Genomic DNA, 25,012 nt, shown 5'->3' on the forward strand with positions numbered 1-25,012 from the left:
TTTTACTGGTGTATAAGAATGCTTGTGATTTTTGCACATTAATTTTGTATCCTGAGACTTTGCTGAAGTTTCTTATCAGCTTAAGGAGATTTTGGGCTGAGACAATGGGGTTTTCTAAATATACAATCATGTCATCTGCAAAAAGGGACAATTTGACTTCTTCTTTTCCTAACTGAATACCCTTGATTTCTTTCTCTTGCCTGATTGCCCTAGCCAGAACTTCCAACACTATGTTGAATAGGAGTGGTGAGAGAGGGCATCCCTGTCTTGTGCCAGTTTTCAAAGGGAATTTTTCCAGTTTTTGCCCCTTCAGTATGATATTAGCTGTGGGTTTGTCATAAATAGCTCTTATTATTTTGAGGTACATTCCATCAATACCGAATTTATTGAGCATTTTTAGCATGAAGGGCTGTTGAATTTTGTCAAAAGCCTTTTCTGCATCTATTGCGATAATCATGTGGTTCTTGTCTTTGGTTCTGTTTATATGCTGGATTACGTTTATTGATTTGCGAATGTTGAACCAGCCTCACATCCCAGGGATGAAGCCCACTTGATCATGGTGGATAAGCTTTTTGATGTGCTGCTGAATCCGGTTTGCCAGTATTTTATTGAGGATTTTTGCATCGATGTTCATCAGGGATATTGGTCTAAAATGATCTTTATTTGTTGTATCTCTGCCAGGCTTTGGTATCAGTATGATGTTGGCCTCCTAAAATGAGTTAGGGAGGATTCCCTCTTTTTCTATTGATTGGAATAGTTTCAGAAGGAATGGTACCAGCTCTTCCTTGTACCTCTAGTAGAATTCAGCTGTGAATCCATCTGGTCCTGGACTTTTTTTGGTGGGTAGGCTATTGATTTTTGCCTCAATTTCAGAGCCTGCTATTGGTCTATTCAGGGATTCAACTTCTTCCTGGTTTAGTCTTGGGAGAGTGTAAGTGTCCAGGAAATTATCCATTTCTTCTAGATTTTCTAGTTGATTTGCGTAGAGGTGTTTATAGTATTCTCTGATGGTAGTTTGTATTTCTGTGGGGTCGGTGGTGATATCCCCTTTATCATTTTTTATTGCATCTATTTGATTCCTGTCTCTTTTCTTCTTTATTAGTCTTGCTAGCGGTCTGTCAATTTTGTTGATCTTTTCCAAAAACCAACTCCTGGATTCATTGATTTTTTGGAAGGTTTTTTGTGTCTTTATCTCCTTCAGTTCTGCTCTGATCTTAGTTATTTCTTGCCTTCTGCTACCTTTGGAATGTGTTTACTCTTGCTTCTCTGGTTCTTTTAATTGTGATGTTAGGGTGTCACTTTTAGGTCTTTCCTGCATTCTCTTGTTAGCATTTAGTGCTATAAGTTTCTCTCTACACACTGCTTTAAATGTGTCCCAGAGATTCTGGTATGTTGTATCTTTGTTCTCATTGGTTTCAAAGAACATCTTTATTTCTGCCTTCATTTCATTATGTACCCAGTAGTCATTCAGGATCAGGTTGTTCAGTTTCCATGTAGTTGAGTGGTTTTGATTGAGTTTCTTAGTCCTGAGTTCTAGTTTGATTGCACTGTGGTCTGAGAAACAGTTTGTTATAATTTCTGTTCATTTACATTTGCTGAGGAGTGCTTTACTTCCAACTATGTGGTCAATTTTGGAATAAGTGTGATGTGGTGCTGAGAAGAATGTATATTGTGTTGATTTGGGGGGGAGAGTTCTATAGATGTCTATTAGGTCTGCTTGGTGCAGAACTCAGTTCAATTCCTGGATATCCTTGTTAACTTTCTGTCTCGTTGATCTGTCTAATGTTGACAGTAGGGTGTTAAAGTCTCCCATTATTATTGTGTGGGAGTTTAAGTCTCTGTAAGTCTCTAAGGACCTGCTTTATGAATTTGGGTGCTCCTGTATTGGTTGCACATATATTTAGGATAGTTAGCTCTTCCTGATGAATTGATCTCTTTATCATTATGTAATGGCCTTCTTCTTTGTCTCTTTTGATCTTTGTTGGTTTAAAGCGTGTTTTATCAGAGACTAGGATTGTGACTCTGTCTTTTTTTTTTTTTTCCTTACTTGGTTGATCTTCCTCCATCCCTTTGTTTTGAACCTATGTGTGTCTCTGCATGTGATATGGGTCTCCTGAATACAGCAAACTGATGGGTCTTGTCTCTTTATCCAATTTGCCAGTCTGTGTCTTTTAATTGGACCATTTAGTCCATTTACATTTAAGGTTAATATTGTTATGTGTGAACTTGATAGTGTCATTATGATATTAGCTGTTTATTTTGCTCGTTATTTGATGCAGTTTCTCCCTAGCATTGATGGTCTTTACATTTTGGCATGTTTTTTTAATGACTGGTACCAGTTGTTCCTTTCCATGTTTAGTGCTTCCTTCAGGAACTCTTGTCAGGTAGGCCTGGTGGTGCCAACATCTCTAAGCATTTGCTTGTCTGTAAAAGATTTTATTTCTCCTTCACTTATGAAACTTAGTTTGGCTGGATATGAAATTCTGGGTTGAAAATTCTTTTTTTAAGAATGTTGAATATTGGCCCCCACTCTCTTCTGGCTTGTAGAGTTTCTGCTGAGAGATCTGCTGTTAGTCTGATGGGCTTCCCTTTGTGTGTTATCTGATCTTTCTCTCTGGCTGCCCTTAACATTGTTTACTTCATTTCAACTTTGGTGAACCTGACAATTATGTGTGTTGTAGTTGCTCTTCTCGAGGAGTATCTTTGTGGCATTCTCTGTATTTCCTGAATTTGAATGTTATCCTGCCTTGCTAGGTTGGGAAATTTCTCCTGGATAATATCCTGCAGAGTTTTTTCCAACTTGATTCCATTCTCCCCGTCACTTTCAGGCACACCAATCAGACGTAGATTTGGTATTTTCACATAATCCCATATTTCTTGGAGGCTTTGTTCATTTCCTTTTACTCTTTTTTCTCTAAGCTTTTCTTCTCGCTTCATTTCATTCCTTTCATCTTCAATCTCTGATACTCTTTCTTCCAGTTGATTGAGTCGGTTACTGAAGCTTGTGCTTTTTTCACCTAGTTCTCATGTCATGGTTTTCATCTCTATCAGTTCGTTTATGGACTTCTCTGCGTTGGTTATTCTAGTTATCCATTCTTTCATTCTTTTTTTAAGATTTTTAGTTTCTTTGCGCTGGGTATGTAATTCCTCCTTTAGCACTGAGAAGTTTGATCGACTGAAGCCTTCTTCTCTCAACTTGTCAAAGTCATTCTCCATCCAGCTTTGTTCCATTGCTGGCAAGGTGCTGCATTCCTTTGGAGGGGGAGATGCACTCTGATTTTTTGAATTTCCAGCTTTTCTGCACTGTTTTTTCACCATCTTTGTGGTTTTATCTGCCTTTGGTCTTTGATGATGGTGACGTACTGATGGGGTTTTGGTGTGGGTGTCCTTTTTCTTCGTTAGCTTTCCTTTTAACAGTCAGGACCCTCAGCTGCAGGTCTGTTGGAGTTTGCTTGAGGTCCACTCCAGACCTTGTTTGCCTGGGTATCAGCAGCAGAGGCTGCAGAAGATAGAATATTGCTGAACAGCAAGTGTTGCTGTCTGATTCTTGCTCTGAAAGCTTCATCTCAGAGGTGTACCCAGTCGTGTGAAGTGTGAGGTGTCAGTCTGCACCTAGTGGGGGATGTCTCCTAGTTAAGCTCCTCATGGGTCAGGGACCCACTTCAGCAGGCAGTCTGTCCATTCTCAGATCTCAACCTCTATGCTGGGAGAACCACTGCTCTCTTCAAAGCTGTCAGACAGGGATATTAGCATCTGCAGAGGTTTCTGCTGCTTTTTGTTTAGCTATGCCCTGTCCCCAGAGGTGGAGTCTACAGAGGCAGGCTGGCCTCCATGAGCTGCGGTGGGCTCCACCCAGTTTGAGTTCCTGGTGACTTTGTTTACCTACTTAAGCCTCAGCAATGTCGGGCACCCCTCCCCCAGCTTAGCTGCCACCTTGCAGGTAGATCTCAGACTGCTGTGCTAGCAATGAGGGAGGCTCCGTGGGCATGGAACCCTCCAGCCAGGCATGAGGTATAATCTCCTGGTGTGCCATTTGCTAAGATCCTTGGTAAAGCACAGTATTAGGGTGGTAGTTACCCGATTTTCCAGGTGTTGTGTGTCTCAGCTTCCCTTGGCTAGGAAAAGGAATTCCCTTCCCCCTTGTGCTTACCAGGTGAGGCAATGCCTCACCCTGTGTCAGCTCTCACTGGTTCGACTGCACCCACTGACCTGCATCAACTGTCTGACACACCCCAGTGAGATGAACCCAGTACCTCAGTTGAAAATGCAAAAGTCAACCATCTTCTGTGTTGCTCATGCTGGGAACTGGAGGCTGGAGCTGTTCCTATTCAGCCATCTTGGGTGCTCCCAGCTTTTTTCAATCTCAGAAAGCCTTTATCACTCCTTTGTTTTTAAGAAAGAATAGTGGAATCTAGAATTATTGATTGGCAGTTATTTTCTTTCAGAATTTTGAGTGTATCATTCCACTTCCTTATGGCCTGCAAGGTTTCTGTTAAGTAATCCACTAATAGTCTTGTGGAAATTCCATTTTATGTAACCATTCACTTTTCACTGGCTTTTTTCAACAGTTCATCTATAAATTTTGATAATTGATTGTGTTATGTCTTTAAATGACTGTCTTTTATTAAACTTATTTGATATCCTTTGAGATTTCTGGATGTGAGTTTCTATTTCTTTCCCAGTTGTTGAAAGTTTTCTATCATTGTTTTTTCAAATATATTTTCTGTATTTTTGTGTCTCTTTCTATTTTTAACATGCTGATAATGCATACATTATTCCACATGGTGATATTTCATCTGGACCTTAAGCTGTCTTCACTTTATTTATTTATTTATTTTGGTTCTCAGATTCTGTGATTCTCAGTAATTTGCCTTCAAGTTCACTAATTCCTTCTTCTACTTCATCTGATCTACTGATGCATATCTCTTTAAAACTTTTCCATTCAGTTATAGTATTCTCAAATTTGTTATTTTTGTTTGGTATTTTAAAAAATACTTTCTACCTCTTTGTTGAAGTAGTTAATTTGTTTTTACATTGCTCTCTTGGTCTCAGTGAATATCTTTATGACCACTATTTTGAATTCCTTCTTGAGTAAAACACCTATATCCATTTTCCTCAAGTTAATTTCTGGAGACTCATCTTGTTCTTTTGTTTGGAGTATATTCTCTTGTTTCTTTATTTCCTTTAACTCACTATGTTTCTATGCAATAGATAAGACAATGGCCTTTCTCAGTCTCATCAGACTGGCTTCATATAGGAGAAAGATCTCACTAATTTTTCCAGCCAGAGATTTTCATGTGCCTCTCAAGTCTTTGTTCAGACTGCTGTCTCTTAGTTTTGGTGCCCCCCTGGAGGTTAGAATGCACCACATCTTTTCAGGACTTGGTACCAATAAGTTAGGAGCCAGGCTGTCTAGATGTAGCTGAAAATACTGAGCCCTTGTCTGTGTATTTACTTCTTTCTACTTTCATAGTGAAAGTGAATGTACATGTTAATCTCTCACTCTCTCTGTATTACACCAAGTAAAGAATCTGTGGCAAATGCCTGTACTAATATTCAGGCTGCATACTCTGATCCTGAAGAGGTAGCTGCTTGAAATGAGTCCATTGTATTACCAGCTTTTTGTATTCTGAGACGTAGGGTCTTTCAGGAATGCAAATCTCTATCATCTCCCAGTGTGAGTTTGTTAAGGAGACAATCTCTTGAGTCGGAGCTATAGAAGTAATGACATTTGAATGCATGTCTAAACTTGGTCCAGGAAGAATGAATAAATCTGATTTTATCATTGGGGTGAGACTCATGAAGTGCCAAACTTTAGATTTGGCTGCAGGAAGATTACTGTTTGTTTGCATCATTACATGCCTTGTGCAAGCTCGCTAGAAGCCAGTTCCTTAAGTAGCCAGTGGAAGTATGTGCCCTAAGCCGTTTCTACAGAGAAATGGATATTGAACTTTCTCTTCCCTTTTCTTCACTGCTCCAGTTTGGCATAGTGTCTGGAGTTTTTACATAGCATTTTAAGACTACCTATTTGCTTTAAGATCTATGGAAACTGGTATTTTTCTAATATCATCTGCTGTGAGAATTAAGAGTTTTAAGAGGAGTCCTTTTGGAGGTAACTGTAAAGGTTGCAGCACTTGATGGATGACATAAACCTTTTTGAGGATAAACAGGGAGCTGCATTTTAAAAACCTTTTCTCTGCACTGCTCTTGGGCAATGAAGCTCCTGGAAGTGCTTACACACCCATAAAAAACTGCCATTTCTTTTTTCTGTGTTCTAGATAGACTCTGGATATATTTTGTGTCCTCTACTCCCAGAACTAAGAGCTTTAGGATACAGTCCCTGAATGAAAGTTGTAAAAGTTACAGCACTCAAGTTTTGTGTGGACAGACTTGTTCTAAGACCGATTAATGTACCTGGATTTGTCACTGGGGTGAGTCATGGGAACCGGCTAGAGAAGTGCCTGATGCAAGTTCATTATAATCCAGACTGCAACTTTTTTAGAATTCAGACTTCAGCCCCTTCTCTGAACTGCTATTAAGGAATGAAATTTCTGGAAGCTCTTCAGCACTTGTATCATACCACTGTTTTTCCTGTGATCTAGAGAGACTCTCATGTGTCTAATCTCCTCTGCTTCCAAAATTAGTGAATTAAAGGCCAAAGAACAGGAAAGTTAAACTTTGGATGCTTTATGTGAGATCCATAAACTCCTCTCCACAGGAGAAATTGGGTTTTTTGAGATTCCTTTTCTAATTGTGTGGTACAGTGAACAAGGCTGGGGTCCATGCTCCATTGTGTTGTAACTTTTCTTACTTGTTCAATGTGAATGTTTTCTTCCTTGCCTGGTAAGTAGGAGTCCCTTTATTGGTCTTTGATTTTCTTTTAGAATGAGTTCATTCATGAGTAGATATCTGTTTAGGACATTCTTGGATGGAGGAAGAGTCAGGAGCTTCCACTTCTGCCATGTTGCTGACATCACCCCCTGCCTAGCTCTTTATTTTACTCCCAGGAAACTAGAGTATTGCAGGTATCATTAAGTGCTCCTACCCAAGCGAGAGAGAAACCAGTACTTTAGAATGCTCCCCAAAAAGCTAGGATGATAAATATTTCGTTAACTCTTACCTTTCCTTTCTGAGGGAGAAGCAGCCAAAATATATTGTTCTCTGTTTACTTTAGGGGGGTTGCAGGAAGCTCTGAACTGGTTTCTTGATTTCTCATAAAGGGAATTGTTTCCAGTATCGTCATTGAATCAGTGTGCCTGTGCAGGGGAGAGTGGTGACTCCTATGTTGCCATCTTGCTGATGTCACTGCCCTCTTTCATACTCAATATTGATCATTTTTAAAATCTTGATCATTGTTTTTACTTTGTCCTCAATTTTATTAATATTTCCAAAAACCAATTTTAATACCTTTAAATTTTCTCCATTGCTCTCTATTTTTTAGCTTTCTTATATTTTACTAATTTTAGCTTTGTTAATTTTCTCCCTTTCCTATGTTTCTTTGTCTGTTTTCTCTTCTTCACTGATTTTATTGTTTTCTTCCTTCTAATGATTTCAATTTTAATTTCACTTCTCTCAATCTTAGGGTGAAAAATGAAAACATGGTCATAAAATATCATACTTTGAAAATATAAAACTTTAAAGCTCCAACCTTTTAAGCACTGCTTTAGCTGTGTTCCAAAATGTTACACATGTCTGTGTGTGTGTGTGTGCGCGTGTGTGTATGTTCTGTGTGTTGGGAGACAGAGAGAGCGAGCTCATTTTTATTTGATTTGAAATATTTTCTCATTTGTCTTGTGGTTTGTCTGTTGATGATCAATTATATAGAAGTTTATTGTTTAATGTCAAAATATTTGTTGTATCTAGATAAGTGATTTTTTTCTGGTTTCTAATTTAATGCTGTGTGAAAGAATACTGGGACATTTTCAATATTTTGAAACACTCCGTTTTTTAATTGCACAGCGCATAGTCTACCTTGCTGACGGTTCTATTTACAAATAAAAATATTCATACACACGAAATGTAGAATTAGGCTATACTGGGTCACAATGCTCTTTAAATTTATTTGCCCATCTCACAAATTTGTTAAATAATTTCTTTCTCAATTGCTTACTCTCAGAAAATACTTTAAATTAAATAATAATGGTTGTCGTACACATTAAAATCAATGGGATACAGCTGAAACAGAGATCTAGAAGGTAGATGGGAATATACACCTAACAAAAATAGAAGGAAAGAATCATTCAAGCATAAATAGTTGATCATTAATCTTAAGAAAAATAAATTGATGAGAATGTTGAAAACATATTAAAATATTGAAAACCAGAAATAGGCAAAATACTTTTGATAAATATGAAATACTTTAATTATCATAGGTGAAAAAAGAAAACTTGACATTACCAATAACCTTTAATGAAGTTTTATTCACCCAAACATCTCCCTGAATTGATAACAAAATGTCAGACTCTTGAAATCATTGCCATGATTTCCTGGAGTATGCTGACAGAAAGCTTTAGGTGAAGTAGAGCATACTCTATGATAGGAGAAAATAGGATCAAGGGATTATAAAGTGCTGAATGCTGCCAGATGCTTCTAAACTCCCTCGTCAAACGGGACATGCTTCATTTTCATATTATGAAAAAATAAGATATTTCTGGTTTATCACAGTTTAACAAGAGCTTAACTGTGAGCTTACAAAGGTGTCTTTATATGTGATTATATAACTAAAGCCAGGCTGTGCAATGCATTAAACTGGGTGCATAACATCCATTTAAATATCCCTAAACAGTACAGATAAGCTAGAAAATAAAAATTCTATTGGAGTTTCAAGTTTTAAATAGCACACTATAAATACTAATGATTATATTTAATGCTTATATTGGCCAAGTGTCAGTACCAAATTGATTATTAACTAAATATAATTCTACTTCTGGCTAATAAGATTCCATTGGCAGAAAATTTGTGAGGGTTTTAATCCAATCCTAATGTATTTGGTCATATATATCAATTTTTATTTAATACATGTACTTAAGAGTGTGTAATTCTATTAAAACTTTCTAAAGGCTCAAAATAATTGAAATTGATATTACATAAATTATGCAAAATTTGTTAAACAAAATATATACAAAAAAACTACAAGAAAGTCTATGAGAACACAAGCCAAAAGTTCTATTGTTTAATGTCACTGTTACACAGTTGAAAAGTATAATATCTACATACAAGAACATCATAATTAATATGTGATAATTTATGAAACATAGTTATTGAATTTTTCTATTGATTCTATTTTAATCATATAAATTGTTATTTTTAAACTAAAAGCCTAATTTTAATATTTTTATGTTTAATTTTTATTATAAAATTATTTATATTTTTAATATTTTTTAGTGGCACAAATACAGTTATGCCCACCTCCACCTCAGATTCCCAATTCTCGCAATATGACAACCACATTGAATTATCGGGATGGAGAAAAAGTATCTCTTCTTTGCCAAGAAAATTATCTAATTAAAGAAGGTGAAGAAATTACATGCCAAGATGGAAGATGGCAGTCAATACCACACTGTGTTGGTCAGTAGTGTGTAATTTATTTTACATAATTCTTTCAAATGAGGTTAATATTCTCTTGTGCTTCATGTAAACAAGAGAGAAGTTCTTTCTCTATATCTGTTACTTTATCCTGACAAATAAATTAGGACCTAGGCACATTAATCAATCACCACTCTTTCAGTTTTTTGAATAAAATGCAGCCAAATGTTTGGAATATTTTGTAAATATTAGATAACAGTTCCATTTATGCATATTTTAATTGTCATGATGAACAAGACATGAATGAAGAGGATTATTGAACAAGAGGATGGTAACATATATATGGTAGAGGAATGTATCTTTGCAAGTTTCTAATAAGTTTTTGTTTTTAAATAATTTTATTTGTTCAAATTATACTCACTTTAGAATCCAAAATAGTGTTTGATTTTATATTTCAATTTAAGTATTTTATTTGCTTTTGACCCTTTGATTTTCATTCTTCATTTAGAAAAAATTCCATGTTCACAACCACCTCAGATAGAGCATGGAACAATTAATTCATCCAGGTCTTCACAAGAAAGTTATGCACATGGGACTAAATTGAGTTATACTTGTGAATATGGTTTCTGGCTATCTGAAGAAAATGAAATAACATGCTACATGGGAAAATGGAGTACTCCACCTCAGTGTGAAGGTTAGGACAATATGAATACTCAATTTCTGCTTACAGTAGAATTCATTAAAAATAATCTCTTGTTATCAAATGAGGGGAAAGAATAATTGAGATTACTGACTATATAAAATTATTTATGCATTATACCATTAAAATACTTTTTGCATGATGGAATCTACCCTATTTATGTTAATTTTATTTGTTCATGATAGAGTCACTATTTATACTGGCATTAAAAATTAATATCTAGTGAAATTAAACTTGTCTGTATTATTCTCATGCTGCCATAAAGGACTGCTCAATAATGGGTAATTTATATATATATATATATATATATATATATAAGTTTAATTGGCTCACTGTTCTGCATGGCTGAGGAGGTCTTAGGAAACTTACAATCATGGTGGTAGGAGAAGCAAATGCATGATGGCAGGAAGGAGAAGTTCTGACCAAAGAGGGAAAAGCCCCTTATAAAACCATTTGATCTCATGAGAACACACTCACTATCCCAAGAACAGAAGCATGGGGATAACTGCTCCCATTATTCAAGTATCTTCTACTGGGTCCCTCACACAAAACGTGGAGATCATGGGAACTACAATTCAAATTGATATTTGGTTGGGGATACAGTCAAATCCTGTCATTCCACTGTGTCCCATACCAAGTCTCTTGTCCTCACAATTCAAAACACAATCATGCCTTCCCAACAGTCCCCCAAATCTTAACTTATTCCAGCATTAACTCAAAAGTTCATGTCCAAAGTCTCATCTGAGACAAGGCAAGTTCTTTCTGCCCATGAACCTGTAAAACCAAAGCAAGCTAGTTATTTCCTAGGTACAATGGGGGCACAGGCATTGGGTAAATGCTTCCATTCCAAAAGGGAGGAAATGGCTGAAACAAGGTGACTACATGCCTGATGGAAGTCTGAAATTTAATAGGGTAGTCATTAAACCTTAAAGTTCCAAGATTATCTCCTTTGACTTCATGTCTCACATTCAGGTCATGCTGATGCAAGAGGTGGGCTCTCACAGCCTTGGGCAGATGTGGCTTTGTCCCCCTCCTGGCTGCTTTCATGGGCTTGCATTGAGTGTCTGTGGCTTTTCCAGGAATATAGTGCAAGCTATCGATAGATCTACCATTCTGGGGTTTCAAAAATTGTGCCCCTGTTCTCACAGCTCCACAAGACAGTGCCCCAGTGGGGACTCTGTGTGAGGGCTCTGACCCCACGTTTCCTTTTCTCAATGGCCTACCAGAGGTTCTCCATGTGGGCCCAACCCTGCGACAAACTTCTGCCTGTACATCCAGGTATTTTCGTATATCCTCTGCAACCTAGTTATAGGTTCCCAAACCTCAATTCTTGACTTGTGTGTACCCATAAGGCCAAGACTACATGTAATCCACCAAGGCTTGGGGTTTTCACCCACTGAGGCAATGGACCAAGCTACATGTTAGCCCCTTTTAGCCACAGCTGGAGCTGAAGCAGCTGGGATACAGGACACCATGTCCTCAGGCTACATAGAGCAGCAGGGATCTGATACAGGTCCTTCAAACCATTTTTCGCTCCTGGGCTTCTGGGTATGTGATGGGTGGGGGTGGCATGAAGTCCTCAGACATGCCCTGGAAATATTTTCCCCATTGTCTTGGTGATTAACATTTGGCTTCTTATTATTTTTGCAAATTTCTGCAGCAGGCTTGAATTTCTCTCCAGAAAATGAAGTTTTATTTTCTATTGCATTTACAGGCTGCAAATTTTTCAAACTTTTATGCTCTGCTTCCTCTTGAGCTCTTTGCTACTTAGAAATTTATTCTGCCATATACCGTAAATCATCTCTCTCAAGTTCAAAGTTCCACAGATATCTAGGGCAGGGCAATATGCCACCAGTCTCTTAGCATAACAGGAGTGATCTATACTCCAGTTTCCAACAAGTTCCTCATCTTCATCTGAGACAACGTCATCCTGGACTTCATTGTCCATGTCACTATAAGCATTTTGGTCAAAGCCATTGAGCAAGCCTCTAGGAAGTGCCAAACGTTCCCACATCTTCTTGTCTTCTGAGCCCTCCAATTCCCTAGGAAGTTCCAAACATTTTCACATTCTCCTGTCTCCTTCTAACCCCTCCAAATTGTTCTAAACCCAGCCTGTTATCCAGTTCCAAAGTTGCTTCCACATTTTGGTTATTTTTACAGCAACACCCTACTCTCTGCAGTACCAATTTACTGTATTAGTCTGTTATCATACTGCTCTAAAGAACTACCAAAGACTGCATAATTTATAAAGGAAAGAGGTGCAATTGACTCACAATTCCACAAGGCTGGGAGGCCTCAGGAAACTTACGACCATGGTGGAAGGGTAAGCAAACATGTCCTTCTTCACATGATGACAGGAAGGAGAAGTGCAAAGAAAAGGCAGAAAAGCTCCTTATAAAACCATCAGATCTCAGGAGAACTCACGCAGTATCATGAGAACAGCAGGAGAGGAATAATCACCCTGATGATTCCATTTTCTCCCATCAGGTCCCATCCACAACACATAAGGATTATGACAATTGCAATTCAAAATGAGATTTGAGTGGGGACACAGCCAAACCTGTTCTGCAAGTTGTCATGCTTGCTTTGCCACTATGTTTTAAAACTTCTTTTACATCCTTCCCACAATGCCTCTTCTGATTTTCTACAGTACATTATGTTTTACCTGGAACCGTTAAACCTCAATGTGTATCTTATTATCACTAGTAAGTTTACAGAGGCATTGCTTACCAGGACATTGAAGATATCTTTCTGAAATATATTGTTACTTTTAGTTTCAAGTCCTTCCTCAGTTGGTGACAGTCGGATAGATAGACAGACACCAGAAGGCTGGTTTTAGGAAACATTTGTGTACTTCTCTGTGATGTCATAGTAGCTCCTGTATTGTATATTTTCAAATGAAACTACTTAATATAAAAACAGGCACATAAAATTAAATTTCTGAGTTAGTGAAACCTGAATTCATTGTTTTTTATTTTTTAGGCCTTCCTTGTAAATCTCCACCTGAGATTTCTCATGGTGTTGTAGCTCACACGTCAGACAGTTATCAGTATGGAGAAGAAGTTACGTACAAATGTTCTGAAGGTTTTGGAATTGATGGGCCTGCAATTGCAAAATGCTTAGGAGAAAAATGGTCTCACCCTCCATCATGCATAAGTATGGTGTATTGAATTTTATTATATATATGATAAATATTCTTCATTCAAAGTGTAAGTCGTACCAATAAGAAAGAAAACAGTGACTCTAGAATTTCATAAGGTTTTCTTGAATATTCTAGATTGTTGTGGGAAATTATAACTCTAGTAATTAAAATATTTGACTTTATAAGCCAAATTGGTTCATTTTCACATCATCTTGTGTGAACTTTAAACATCCTCTGATGTATGGTCTCAGACTTCTCATCTCTGTTCTTAGGGCACAGCTGCTTCTACTCATCAATGTCATCATTATTCAATCTTCTGTCAGTTTATCAACAATCTCCCTATAAGCATATTTTCTAAAATATTTTCAAAATTATTATAAGTATTTCACATTTGACAGCAGCAAAACATTTGGAAATAATACATACAATATATGCATAATTGGTGTATTATTCCGTTCTCACACTGCTGTAAAGAACTTCCTGAGACTGGGTAATTTATAAAAGAAAATATTTTAATTGGTCATGGTTTTGCATGGCTGAGGAGGGGTCATGAAACTTACAATTACCATTGAAGGGGAAGCAGGCACCTTCTTCACAAAGTGGCAGGAGAGAGAGGAGTGAGCGAAGGAGGAACTTCCAAACACTTATTAAACCATCAGATCTTGTGAGAACTCACTCACTATTATGAGAACAGCATGTGGGAAACTGCCTCCATGATCTAATCACCTCCCACCAGGTCTCTCTCTCAACACCTGGGGATTATAATTCAAGATGAGATTTGGGTGGGGACACAAAGCCTAACCATACCAGGTGGCAAATATGGACAAAAAATAATGTGAACCAAAAAATGTGTAATCTCAAATGCTACGGCTACCAATATCTCTTGAGGCTTCTAATATCGTTCCTATCTTGTATTTTTAATAGATTTAGAAGAATTTAATGTAATTAAGAGAAAATGGTTAGTATATTTTCTCAAGTTATAAGAAAAATGTTGTACAGTATTCATTGATTCTATATATCGCTATTATTAGAATACATTACATTCATTGTATGTAACCTGTTTTTAAAGATTTGCTGAACAAATACATATTTTTCCTATTTCAGAAACAGATTGTCTCAGTTTACCTAGCTTTGAAAATGCCATACCCATGGGAGAGAAGAAGGATTCATATAAGTCTGGTGAGCAAGTGACTTACACTTGTCCAACAAATTACAAAATGGATGGACCCAGTACTGTAACATGCATTAATAGCAGATGGACAGGAAGGCCAACATGCAGAGGTACTTTGATGAATTTTAAAAATTTATTTATGTAATGCATGGGCCCGGCCCAGTGACTCACGCTGGTAATCCCAACCCTTTGGGAGGCCAAGGTGAGCGGATCACTTCAGGTCAGGAGTTCCAGACCAGCCTGGCCAACATGGTGAAAACCCATCTCTACTAGAAATACAAAAAAATTGCGGGGCATGGTGACATGCATCTGAAGTCCCAGCTACTCAGGAGGCTAAGGCAGGAGAATCACTTGAACCAGGGAGGTGAAGATTGAAGTGGACCAAGATTGCGCCACTACATTCCACCTAGGATGATAGAGCGAGATTCCATCTACAAAAAATAAATACATATAAAAATAAATATATAAGTACAATTTATTTATATAGACTGTCGTAGGCAATAAAATATAGAATTACCTCTAGCATCATTAAAATGGACATAAATTAAGTTTCTAGGGCAGAACAAAATGGGCATATGCCTAAAAATAAAAAGATGGAACTGAGTATTTGATGATTAATCTTAGCTCAATAATTCTCAAAGTGTGATTGCTAAACCGGTGGCATCATCATCTTCTTGGAGATTGTTTGAAATGAAAGTAAAATTCCATGAGCTCATTCTAGACATACAGAATCAAAAGTCTCGAAGTAGAACCCTGAAACTGTTTTACCAACCCCTTGAGGGAATTCTATGCACACTTCTGTGTGAGAAGCATTGCTATAGCCTGTTATTACTACACATGGACGTGAAACTCTCTGATGAATTTTGCGTTGTTCAGCATAGTATCCTTATTCATTGGCAATTAAATTATCTGTAGTTATTTTTATTATTGTAGACTTATTTTCTTTTATTTTTCCACATCTCCAATTTGGATCCTTTGATTAACCATCCTTCATCTCTTTTAACTTGGGTCATTTTCAAAATGTGTTTTTAATTCTTTGCTTATTCGCTAAGAAAATGTCTATTTATGTTTATTTTTAAGAGGCTAAAATGTATAAGCTGGATGATTGCAAAGCACAATCCAATACCACATAATCTGTATATGCTGACTTTTTGCATTTTATGAATTAATGTTAAATAAATAGAAATGATAATATTTGTTGTACTCAAACTCAAAGAGAGATATCCAGGAAAACTTTCATTTACACGGGTTTCCAGAAGGAAAAAAAAAAGGTCTAACAATGTTCTAGCATAGGATGAAGAAGAAATTTAAAACATCAAAGTTTGTACCTTACAAAAAAATAGTTTTATGTCTTTTCCTCAATGTTACATTTAAATTTATCAAAATCAACAAAATGTTTGATAAGACATTATCTACTTATTTTAAATTCATCTTGAAATATATGTGTAATTGTATTAGTTGATATGCTACTCAAAATGAACACGAGGTGGAACTACTTCTTTTTTCCTATTCAGACACTTCCTGTGTGAATCCTCCCAGAGTACAAAATGCTCATATAGTGTCAAGACAGATGAGTAAATATGCATCTGGTGAGAGAGTACGTTATGAATGTAGGAGCCCTTATGAAATGTTTGGCGATGAAGAAGTGATGTGTGTAAATGGAAACTGGACAGAACCACCTCAATGCAAAGGTAGAGTATTATATTTCCTTTAATATTTTGAGGGAGTATAGCAAGGTTAAAATATGTTGATTTAAATTAAAAGAAGTAATTTTTATTAATAGATTTTTCAAATGCAAATAAATGGTTGATGGTGCTTAAAATTCAATTCTTCTTGTCAACAGAGCACAAGTAATAGCGTATATTATTTTCGAGAAAGATTCTGCCAAATTAAAAGACTTGGAACCTGAAAAAAAGTATCTTAAGCATTACAATACTTAGTTCTTCTCAGGAATACATGTAATAAAAGATACATTATGTGCATTTGACAGTCATAAGTGGTGTGCATTCTAAGATATGGAATAGGCAGTTGAAGAGAGATCATAGATTGTGATATAAATATGGGCATCTTCAGTATATGGATTTTATTTCAAAGTGTGTGACTGACTGTATTTATAATAAAAAGTCTAATCACATAGTCCTGGGTCATTCTAATATGTAGACATAAAGTAAGGGAAACCAACAAAGGAAATTGTATCTTACCCACTTTTATTTTTTAAAATTAATGTTTTGTCTATTTTTTTCACTATTTTACTTAGACTCTACCTATATTTTATATTGAAGTGAGTTTTCCATTCATAATCTGTTAACTGATGCACTTGGACCATTTACACTTAGAATAATTATTGATGCATAAGACTTAAGCCCCTGTCATTTATTTGTTTCTGTCTGTTTCCTCTCAGTTTCAGTTCTATTTCCCTATTCTTCTCTTTGGGGAAAATTATTAAGGAGATTAATTTTGATTCATATGTATTGTGTATTGTTTTTGAGTGTATCTCCTGTATAGCTTTTCTCCTCCTTTTAAAAAATTGTTGCTCTAGCTAATACTATATACATGTAATAATATATTACTGTCTACTGGTACGGACATTAAAATCTTCAACTGGAATATGGAAACTGTACTTTCATGTAGATCCATTTATACTCTCCACATTTTAAGTGTAAATGCCATTAGTATTTTCTGTACATACATTGAGCACCACATTAAACTTATTTGCTTCAAATATCAAACATAATGGAAAAAACTTATGAGGAAAAAGATATCCTGTTGTATTTACTCCTCTTTTTATCTATTGTAATATTCTATTTTTTTCAGTATCCTAAAGTCTCAAGCTCTTACTTTTATCATTTTATTTTAATTTGAAGAATTCCTTTACTTAATCTTTAGGCATAGGTCTACTGGAGAAAAATTCTCCTGGTTTCCTTGTCTCTAAGAATGTCAATATTTACCCCTTTGCTTGTAAAGGATACTGTCACTGGATATAAAATTTGAAGCTGACAGTTCTTTAAACACTTGAAAGCTGTACCACATGGTTATGGATGAAAAGCTCACCATCACTGGAATTGTTGATCCCCTTGAGGAAAGGCATAGATTTGTATAGCTGCTTTCAAGATTTTTTTTTCTTTTTTTTTAAGTAGTTTTTTTTAAAAAATGTATACTGGTATAAATTCCAATGTGTGTATAATCTTTGGAGTTCACTCAACTTCTTAAATATAAGTTTATGCCTTATGGAAAAATGGGAAGTTTTCAGGCATCACTTTATTTATTCATTTTTCCAGCCCAATATTCTTTTTCTTCTATTTCTGCATCTGCATTATTTGTTGTTGTATTTTTCTGAATGTCTCAGCTCAGTTTTTTGTTTTCAGTCTATTTTCAGAGCAGGAAATCTATATTGTTCTTTGTTCAAGTTCCCAGATTTATTTGGCTGTCAGCTCCCAATGTATTATTAAGTATATTCATTGTTTTTAAAGAATTTTTATCATGCTTTTCCATTTTATAATTCATATGGGATTTTTAAAAACCATTATCAATTTAAAAACCTCTGTCCTTTAGTGTTACTCCAAAGAATGCTGAATATAAAATAAGAAACTTCCTCAGTCATAGTTTTCTATGTTTAGCATATATTCATTCAGAAAGACGTTTCTTAATCCTTTTCCACTGTAAGGAACAATATGTCATAATGTTTTATGTCTTCTTTCAGTAGGAGAAAAGAACTTAAATACATTACTTCCAGTTTAAATGGTTAAAATTTCTTCCAAGATTCATTTCTTTCAGCAGAAATCACAAAACTGTTCATATTATATAAAGTACTGTGTTTGTATTTGCCTTATTTGAACTCATAGTTTGATTTTCTCTCACAATAAATTAAGTGATGAAATGATGTTTTTTAGATTCTACAGGAAAATGTGGCCCCCCTCCACCTATTGACAATGGAGACACTACTTCATTCCCATTGTCAGTATATGCTCCAGATTCATCAGTTGAGTACAAATGCCAGGACTTGTATCAACTTGAGGGTAACAAGCGAATAACATGTAGAAACGGACAATGGTCAGATCCACCAAAATGCTTACGTAAGTACTTTAATATCCACATGGACCCAGGAAAAATCAGTGTGATGGGTCTGAAATTTCACTCTTTGTAACAAAATAATCACAGATTATTGAACAACCATTCTGCTGAATGCTTGCCTACCAAATATTTATGTTAGAAAGTATAGAAATTTTTCTCTTTAGGGCTGAGCGCAGTGGCTCACATCTGTAATCCCAGCAGTTTGGGAGGCCGAGGTGGGCAGATCAGGAGGTCAGGAGATCGAGACCATCCTGGCTAACATGGAGAAAACCCCGTCTCTACTAAAAATACAAAATAATAATAATAATAACTGGGTATGGTGATGGACAACTGTAGTCCCAGATAGTCGGGAGTCTGAGGCAGGAAAATGGCATGAACATAGGATGCAGAGCTTTCAGTGAACCAAGATCGTGCCACTGTACTCCAGGCTGGGAGCAAGAATGAGACTCCATCTCATTAAAAACAAAAAATAAAGAGAAGTTTAGAGACACAAGAGTTAAAAGAAATGAACAAAACCTCCAAGAAATAAAGGAATATGTGAAAAGACCAAATCTACATCTGTCTGGTGTACCCGAAAGTGACAGGGAGAATGGAACCAAGTTGGAAAACACTCTGCAAGATATTATGCAGGAGAACTTCCCCAACCTAGTAGGGCAGGCCAATATTCAAATTCAGGAAATACAGAGAATGCCACTAAGATAATCCTTGAGAAGAGCAACTCCAACACATATAATTGTCAGACTCACCAAAGTTGAAATGAAGGAAAACATGTTAACGGCAGCCAGAGAGAAAGGTTGGGTTATCCACAAAGGGAAGCCCACCAGCCTAACAGCAGATCTCTCAGCAGAAACTCTACAAGCCAGAAGAGAGTGGGGGCTAACATTCAACCTTCTTAAAGGAAAGAATTTTCAACCCAGAATTCCATATCCAGCCAAACTAAGTTTCATAAGTGAAGGAGAAATAAAATCCTTTACAGACAAGCAAATGCTTAGAGATGTTGGCACCACCAGGCCTGCCCTACAAGAGCTCCTGAAGGAAGCACTAAACATGGAAAGGAACAACTGCTACCAGCCATTGCAAAAACATGCCAAAATGTAAAGACCATCAATGCTAGGAAGAAACTGCATCAACTAATGAGCAAAATAACCAGCTAATATCACAATGACAGGATCAAGTGCACACATAACAATATTAACCTTAATGTAAATGGACTAAATGGTACAATTAAAAGACAGACTGGGACAGACTGGCAAACTGGATAAAGAGTCAAGACCCATCAGTTTGCTGTATTCAGAAGATCCATCTCACATGCAGAGACACACATAGGCTCAAAATAAAGAGATGGAGGAAGATCTACCAAGTAAATAGAAAACAAAAAAGCGGCAGGGGTTGCAATCCTAGTCTCTGATAACACAGAATTTAAAGCAACAAAAATGAAAAGAGACAAAGAAGGCCATTACATAATGGTAAAGGGATCAGCTCAAAAAGAAGAGCTAACTATCCTAAATATACATGCACCCAATACAGGAGCACCCAGATTCATAAAGCAAGTCCTTAGAGACTTACAAAGAGACTTAGACTCCCACAAAATAATGGGAGATGTTGACACACTACTGTCAACATTACATCAATGAGGCAGAAAGTTAACAAGGATATCTGGGAATTGAACTGAGCTCTGCACCAAGCGGACATAATAGACATCTACAGAACTCTCCACCCCAAAGCAACAGAATATACATTCCTCTCAGCACCACATCACACTCATTCCAAAATTGACCACATAATTGGCAGTAAAGCACTCCTCAGCAAATGTACAAGAACAGAAATTATAACAAACTGTCTGTCTGACCACAGTGCTATTGAACTAGAACTCAGAATTAAGAAACACAATCAAAACTGCTCAAATACATGGAAACTGAACAACCTGCTGCTGAATGACTACAGGGTACATAATGAAATGAAGGTAGCAATAAAGAAGTTCTTTGAAACCAATGAGAACAAAGATAAAACATACCAGAATCTCTGGGACACATTTAAAGCAGTGTGTAGAGGGAAATTTATAGCACTAAATGCCCACAAGAGAAAGCGGGAAAGATTTAAAATTGACACTCTAACATCACAATTAAAAGAACTAGAGAAGCAAGAGCAAACACATTCAAAAGCTAGCAGAGGGCAAGAAATAATAAAGATCAGAGCAGAACTAAAGTAGATAGATACACAAAAAGCCCTTCAAAAACTCAATGAATCCAGGACCTGGTTTTCTGAAACGAGAAACAAAATTGATAGACTGCTAGCAAGACTAAAAAAGAAGAAAAGAGAGAAGAATCAAATAGATGCAATAAAAATTGATAAAGGGGATATCACCCTCGACCCCACAGAAATAGAAACTATCACCTGAAAATACTCTAAACACCTCTGTACAAATAAACTAGAAAACCTTGAAGAAATGGATAAATTCCTGAACACATACACCCTTCCAAGACTAAACCAGGAAGTAGTTGAATCCCTGAATGGATCAATAACAGGCTCTGAAATTGAGGCAATAATTAATAGCCTACCAACCAAAAAAAGTCCAGGACGAGAGGGATTCTCAGCTGAATTGAACCAGAGGTACAAGGAGGAGTTGATACCATTCCTTCTGAAACTATTCTAATCAATAGGAAAAGAGGTAGTCCTCGCCAACTCATTTTATGAGGCTAACATCATCCTGATATCAAAGCCTGGCAAAAACACAACAAAAAAGAGAATTTTAGACCAATATCCCTGATGAACATCTATGCAAAAATCCTCAGTAAAATAATGGCAAACCGAATCCAGCAGCACATCAAAAAGCTTATTCACCATGATCAAGTGGGCTTCATCTCTGGGAGGCAAGGCTGGTTCAACATACTCAAATCAATGAAAGGAATCCAGCATATAAACAGAACCAAAGACAAAAACCCCATGATTATCTCAAGAGATACAGAAAATGCCTTTGACAAAATTCAACAGCCCATCATGCTAAAAACTCTCAATAAATTCGGTATTGATGGAATGTATCTGAAAATAATAAGAGCTACTTATGACAAACCCACAGCCAATATCATATGGAATAGGCAAAAACTGGAAGCATTCCCTTTGAAAATGGGCACAAGTCAGTGATGCCCTCTCTCACCACGCCTATTCAATATAATGTTGGAATTTCTGGCCAGGGCAATCAGGCAGGAGAAAGAAATAAAGGATATTTGATTAGGAAAAGAGGAAGTCAAATTGCCCCTGTTGGCAGATGATGTGATTGTATATTTTGAAAACCCCATCATCTCAGCCCAAAATCTCCTGAAGCTGATAAGCAACTTCAGCAAAGTCTCAGGATACAAAATGAAGGTGCAAAAATCACAAGCATTCTTATACACCAATAACAGACAAACAGAGAGCCAAATCATGAGTGAACTCCCATTCACAATGGCTTCAAAGAGAATGAAATACCTAGGAATCCAACTTACAAGGGATGTGAAGGACCTCTTCAATGAAAGCTACAAACCACTGCGCAATGGAATAAAAGAGGACACAAACAAATGGAAGAACATGCCATGCTCACGGATAGGAAGAATCAATATCGTGAAAATGGCCATACCGTCCAAGGAAATTTATGGATTCAATGCCATCCCCATTAAGCTACCAATGACTTTCTTCTCACAGAACTGGAAAGAACTACTTTAAAGTTCATATGGAACCAAAAAAGAGCCTGCATTGCCAAGACAATCCTAAGCCAAAAGAACAAAGCTGGAGGCATCATGCTACCTGACTGCAAACTATACTACAAAGCTACAGTAACCAAAACATCATAGTACTGACACTAAAACAGAGATATAGACCAATGGAACAGAACAGAGGCCTCAGAAATAATACCACACATCTACAACCATCTGATCTTTGACAAACCTGATAAAAACAATAAATGGTGAAAGGATTCCCTATTTAATGTTTAAAACACCAAAAGCAATGGCAAGAAAAGTCAAAATTGACAAATAGGATATAATTAAACTGAAGAGCTTCTGCACAGCAAAGGAAACTACCATCAGAGTGAACAGGAACCTACAGAATGGGAGAAAATTTTTGCAATCTACTTGTCTGAGAAAGGGCTAATATGCAGAACCTACAAATAACTCAAAAAAATTTATGAGAAAAAATCAAACAACCCCATCAAAAAGTGGGCAAAGAATAGGAACAGACACTTCTCAAAAGAAGACATCTATGCAGCCTACAGAAACGTGAAAAAAAGCTCATCATCACTCGCCATCAGACAAATGCAAATCAAATCCACAATGAGATATCATCTCATCAGTTAGAATGGCAATTATTAAAAAGTCAGGAAACAACAGGTGCTGGAGAGGATGTAGAGAAATAGGAGCACTTTTACACTGTTGGTGGGACTGTAAACCAGTTCAACCATTGTGGAAGACAGTGTGGCAATTACTCAAGGATCTAGAATTAGAAATACCATTTGACCCAGCCATCCCATTACTGGGTATATACCCAAAAGATTATAAATCATGCTGCTATAAAGACACATGCACACGTATGTTTATTGGGGCACTGTTCACAATAGTAAAGACTTGGAACCAACCCAAATGTCCATCAATGACAGACTGGATTAAGAAAATGTGGGGCTGGGCACAGTGGCTCAAGCCTGTAATCCCAGCATTTTGGGAGGCCGAGACTGGCGGATCATAAGATCAGGAGATCGAGACCATCCTGGCTAACACGGTGAAACCCCGTCTCTACTAAAAAAATAAAAACTAGCTGGGCGAGGTGGCGGGCACCTGTAGTCCCAGCTACTTGGAAGGTTGAGGCAGGAGAATGGTGTAAACCCGGGAGGCGGAGCTTGCAGTGAGCTGAGATCCGGCCATGGCAATCCAGCCTGGGCAACAGAGCGAGACTCAGTCTCAAAAACAAAACAAAACAAAACAACAACAAAAAAAATGTGGCACATGTACAGCATGGAATACCATGCAGCCAAAAAAGGATGAGTTCATGTCCTTTGTAGGGTCATGGATGCAGCTGGAAACCGTCATTCTCAGCAAGCTATCACAAGAACAGAAAATCAAACACCGCATGTTCTCACTCATAGGTGGAAGTTGAACAATGAGAACACTTGGACACAGGATGGGGAACATCACACACTGGGGCCTGTCCTAGGGTGGGGGAAGTGGGGAGGGATAGCATTAGGAGATATACCTAATGTAAATGACGAGTTAATGGGTGCAACACACCAACATGGCACATGTTTACATATGTAACAAATCTGCCCGTTGTGCACATGTAACCTAGAACTTAAAGTATAATAGGGGGGTGGAGCAAGATGGCCCAATAGGAACAGCTCCAGTCTCCAGCTCCCAGCGCGAGCAACACAGAAGACAGGTGATTTCTGCATTTTCAACTGAGGTACTGGGTACATCTCACTAGGGAGTGCCGGACAATCGGTGCTGGTCAGCTGCTGCAGCCCGACCAGCAAGAGCTGAAGCAGGGTGAGGCATCCCTCACCTGGGAAGTGCAAGGGGGAAGGGAATCCCTTTTCCTAGCCAGGGGAACTGAGACACATAACATCTGGAAAATCGGGTAACTCCCACCCCAATACTGCGCTCTACCAAGGGTCTTAGCAAACGAGCACACCAGGAGATTATATCCCACACCTGGCCGGGAGGGTCCGATGCCCATGGAGCCTCCCTTATTGCTAGCACAGCAGTCTGCAATCTAACAGCAAGACAGCAGTGAGGCTGGGGGAGGGGTGCCCACCATTGCTGAGGCTTAAGTAGGTAAACAAAGCTGCTGGGAAGCTCGAACTGGGTGGACCTCACAGCAGCTCAAAGAGGCCTGCCTGTCTCTGTAGACTCCACCCCTGGAGACAGGGCACAGCTAAACAACAAAAACAACAACAAAAGAAAAAAAAGCAACACAAACCTCTGCAGACGCAAACCTCTGCAGACTCTGTCTGACAGCTTTGAAGAGAGCAGTGGATCTCCCAACATGGAGGTTGAGATCTGAGAACGGACAGACTGCTTGCGCAAGTGGGTCCCTGGTTCCTGAGTAGCCTAACTGGGAGACATCCTCCACTAGGGGCAGACCGACATCCCACACCTCACACGGTGGAGTACAACCCCGAGAGGAAGCTTCCAAAGCAAGAATCAGACAGGTACACTCGCTGTTCAGCAATATTCTATCTTCTGCAGCCTCTGATGCTGACACCTAGGCAAATAGGGTCTGGAGTGGACCTCAAGCAATCTCCCACAGACCTACAGCTGAGGGTCCTGACTGTTAGAAGGAAAACTAACAAAGAGGAAGGACACCCACACCAAAACCCCATCAGTACGTCACCATCATCAAAGACCAGAGGCAGATAAACCCACAAAGATGGGGGAAAAGC

The 25,012-nt window shown here is 37.6% G+C and overlaps 1 protein-coding gene across 5 annotated transcripts in view; it reads left to right on the forward strand.

The window, feature by feature from the left end:
- The window catches only part of CFH (complement factor H), a 175,052-nt gene that overhangs the window by 90,664 nt on the left and 59,376 nt on the right, over positions 1-25,012 (forward strand). For 4 of the 5 annotated variants that reach the window (XM_033200639.1, XM_033200640.1, XM_033200641.1 and 1 more), the window contains exons 16-21: positions 9,385-9,567; positions 10,034-10,219; positions 13,208-13,381; positions 14,472-14,648; positions 16,053-16,229; positions 18,429-18,611. In XM_033200639.1, the coding sequence (XP_033056530.1) occupies positions 9,385-9,567; positions 10,034-10,219; positions 13,208-13,381; positions 14,472-14,648; positions 16,053-16,229; positions 18,429-18,611 (1,080 nt within the window). The remainder of the gene's footprint in view (positions 1-9,384; positions 9,568-10,033; positions 10,220-13,207; positions 13,382-14,471; positions 14,649-16,052; positions 16,230-18,428; positions 18,612-25,012) is intronic. The other variant, XM_033200643.1, reaches the window with a different exon arrangement.

The sequence above is a fragment of the Trachypithecus francoisi genome, unplaced genomic scaffold (genome assembly GCF_009764315.1).
Source record: "Trachypithecus francoisi isolate TF-2019V2 unplaced genomic scaffold, Tfra_2.0 Lachesis_group5, whole genome shotgun sequence".
Classification (NCBI taxonomy): Eukaryota; Metazoa; Chordata; class Mammalia; order Primates; family Cercopithecidae; genus Trachypithecus; species Trachypithecus francoisi.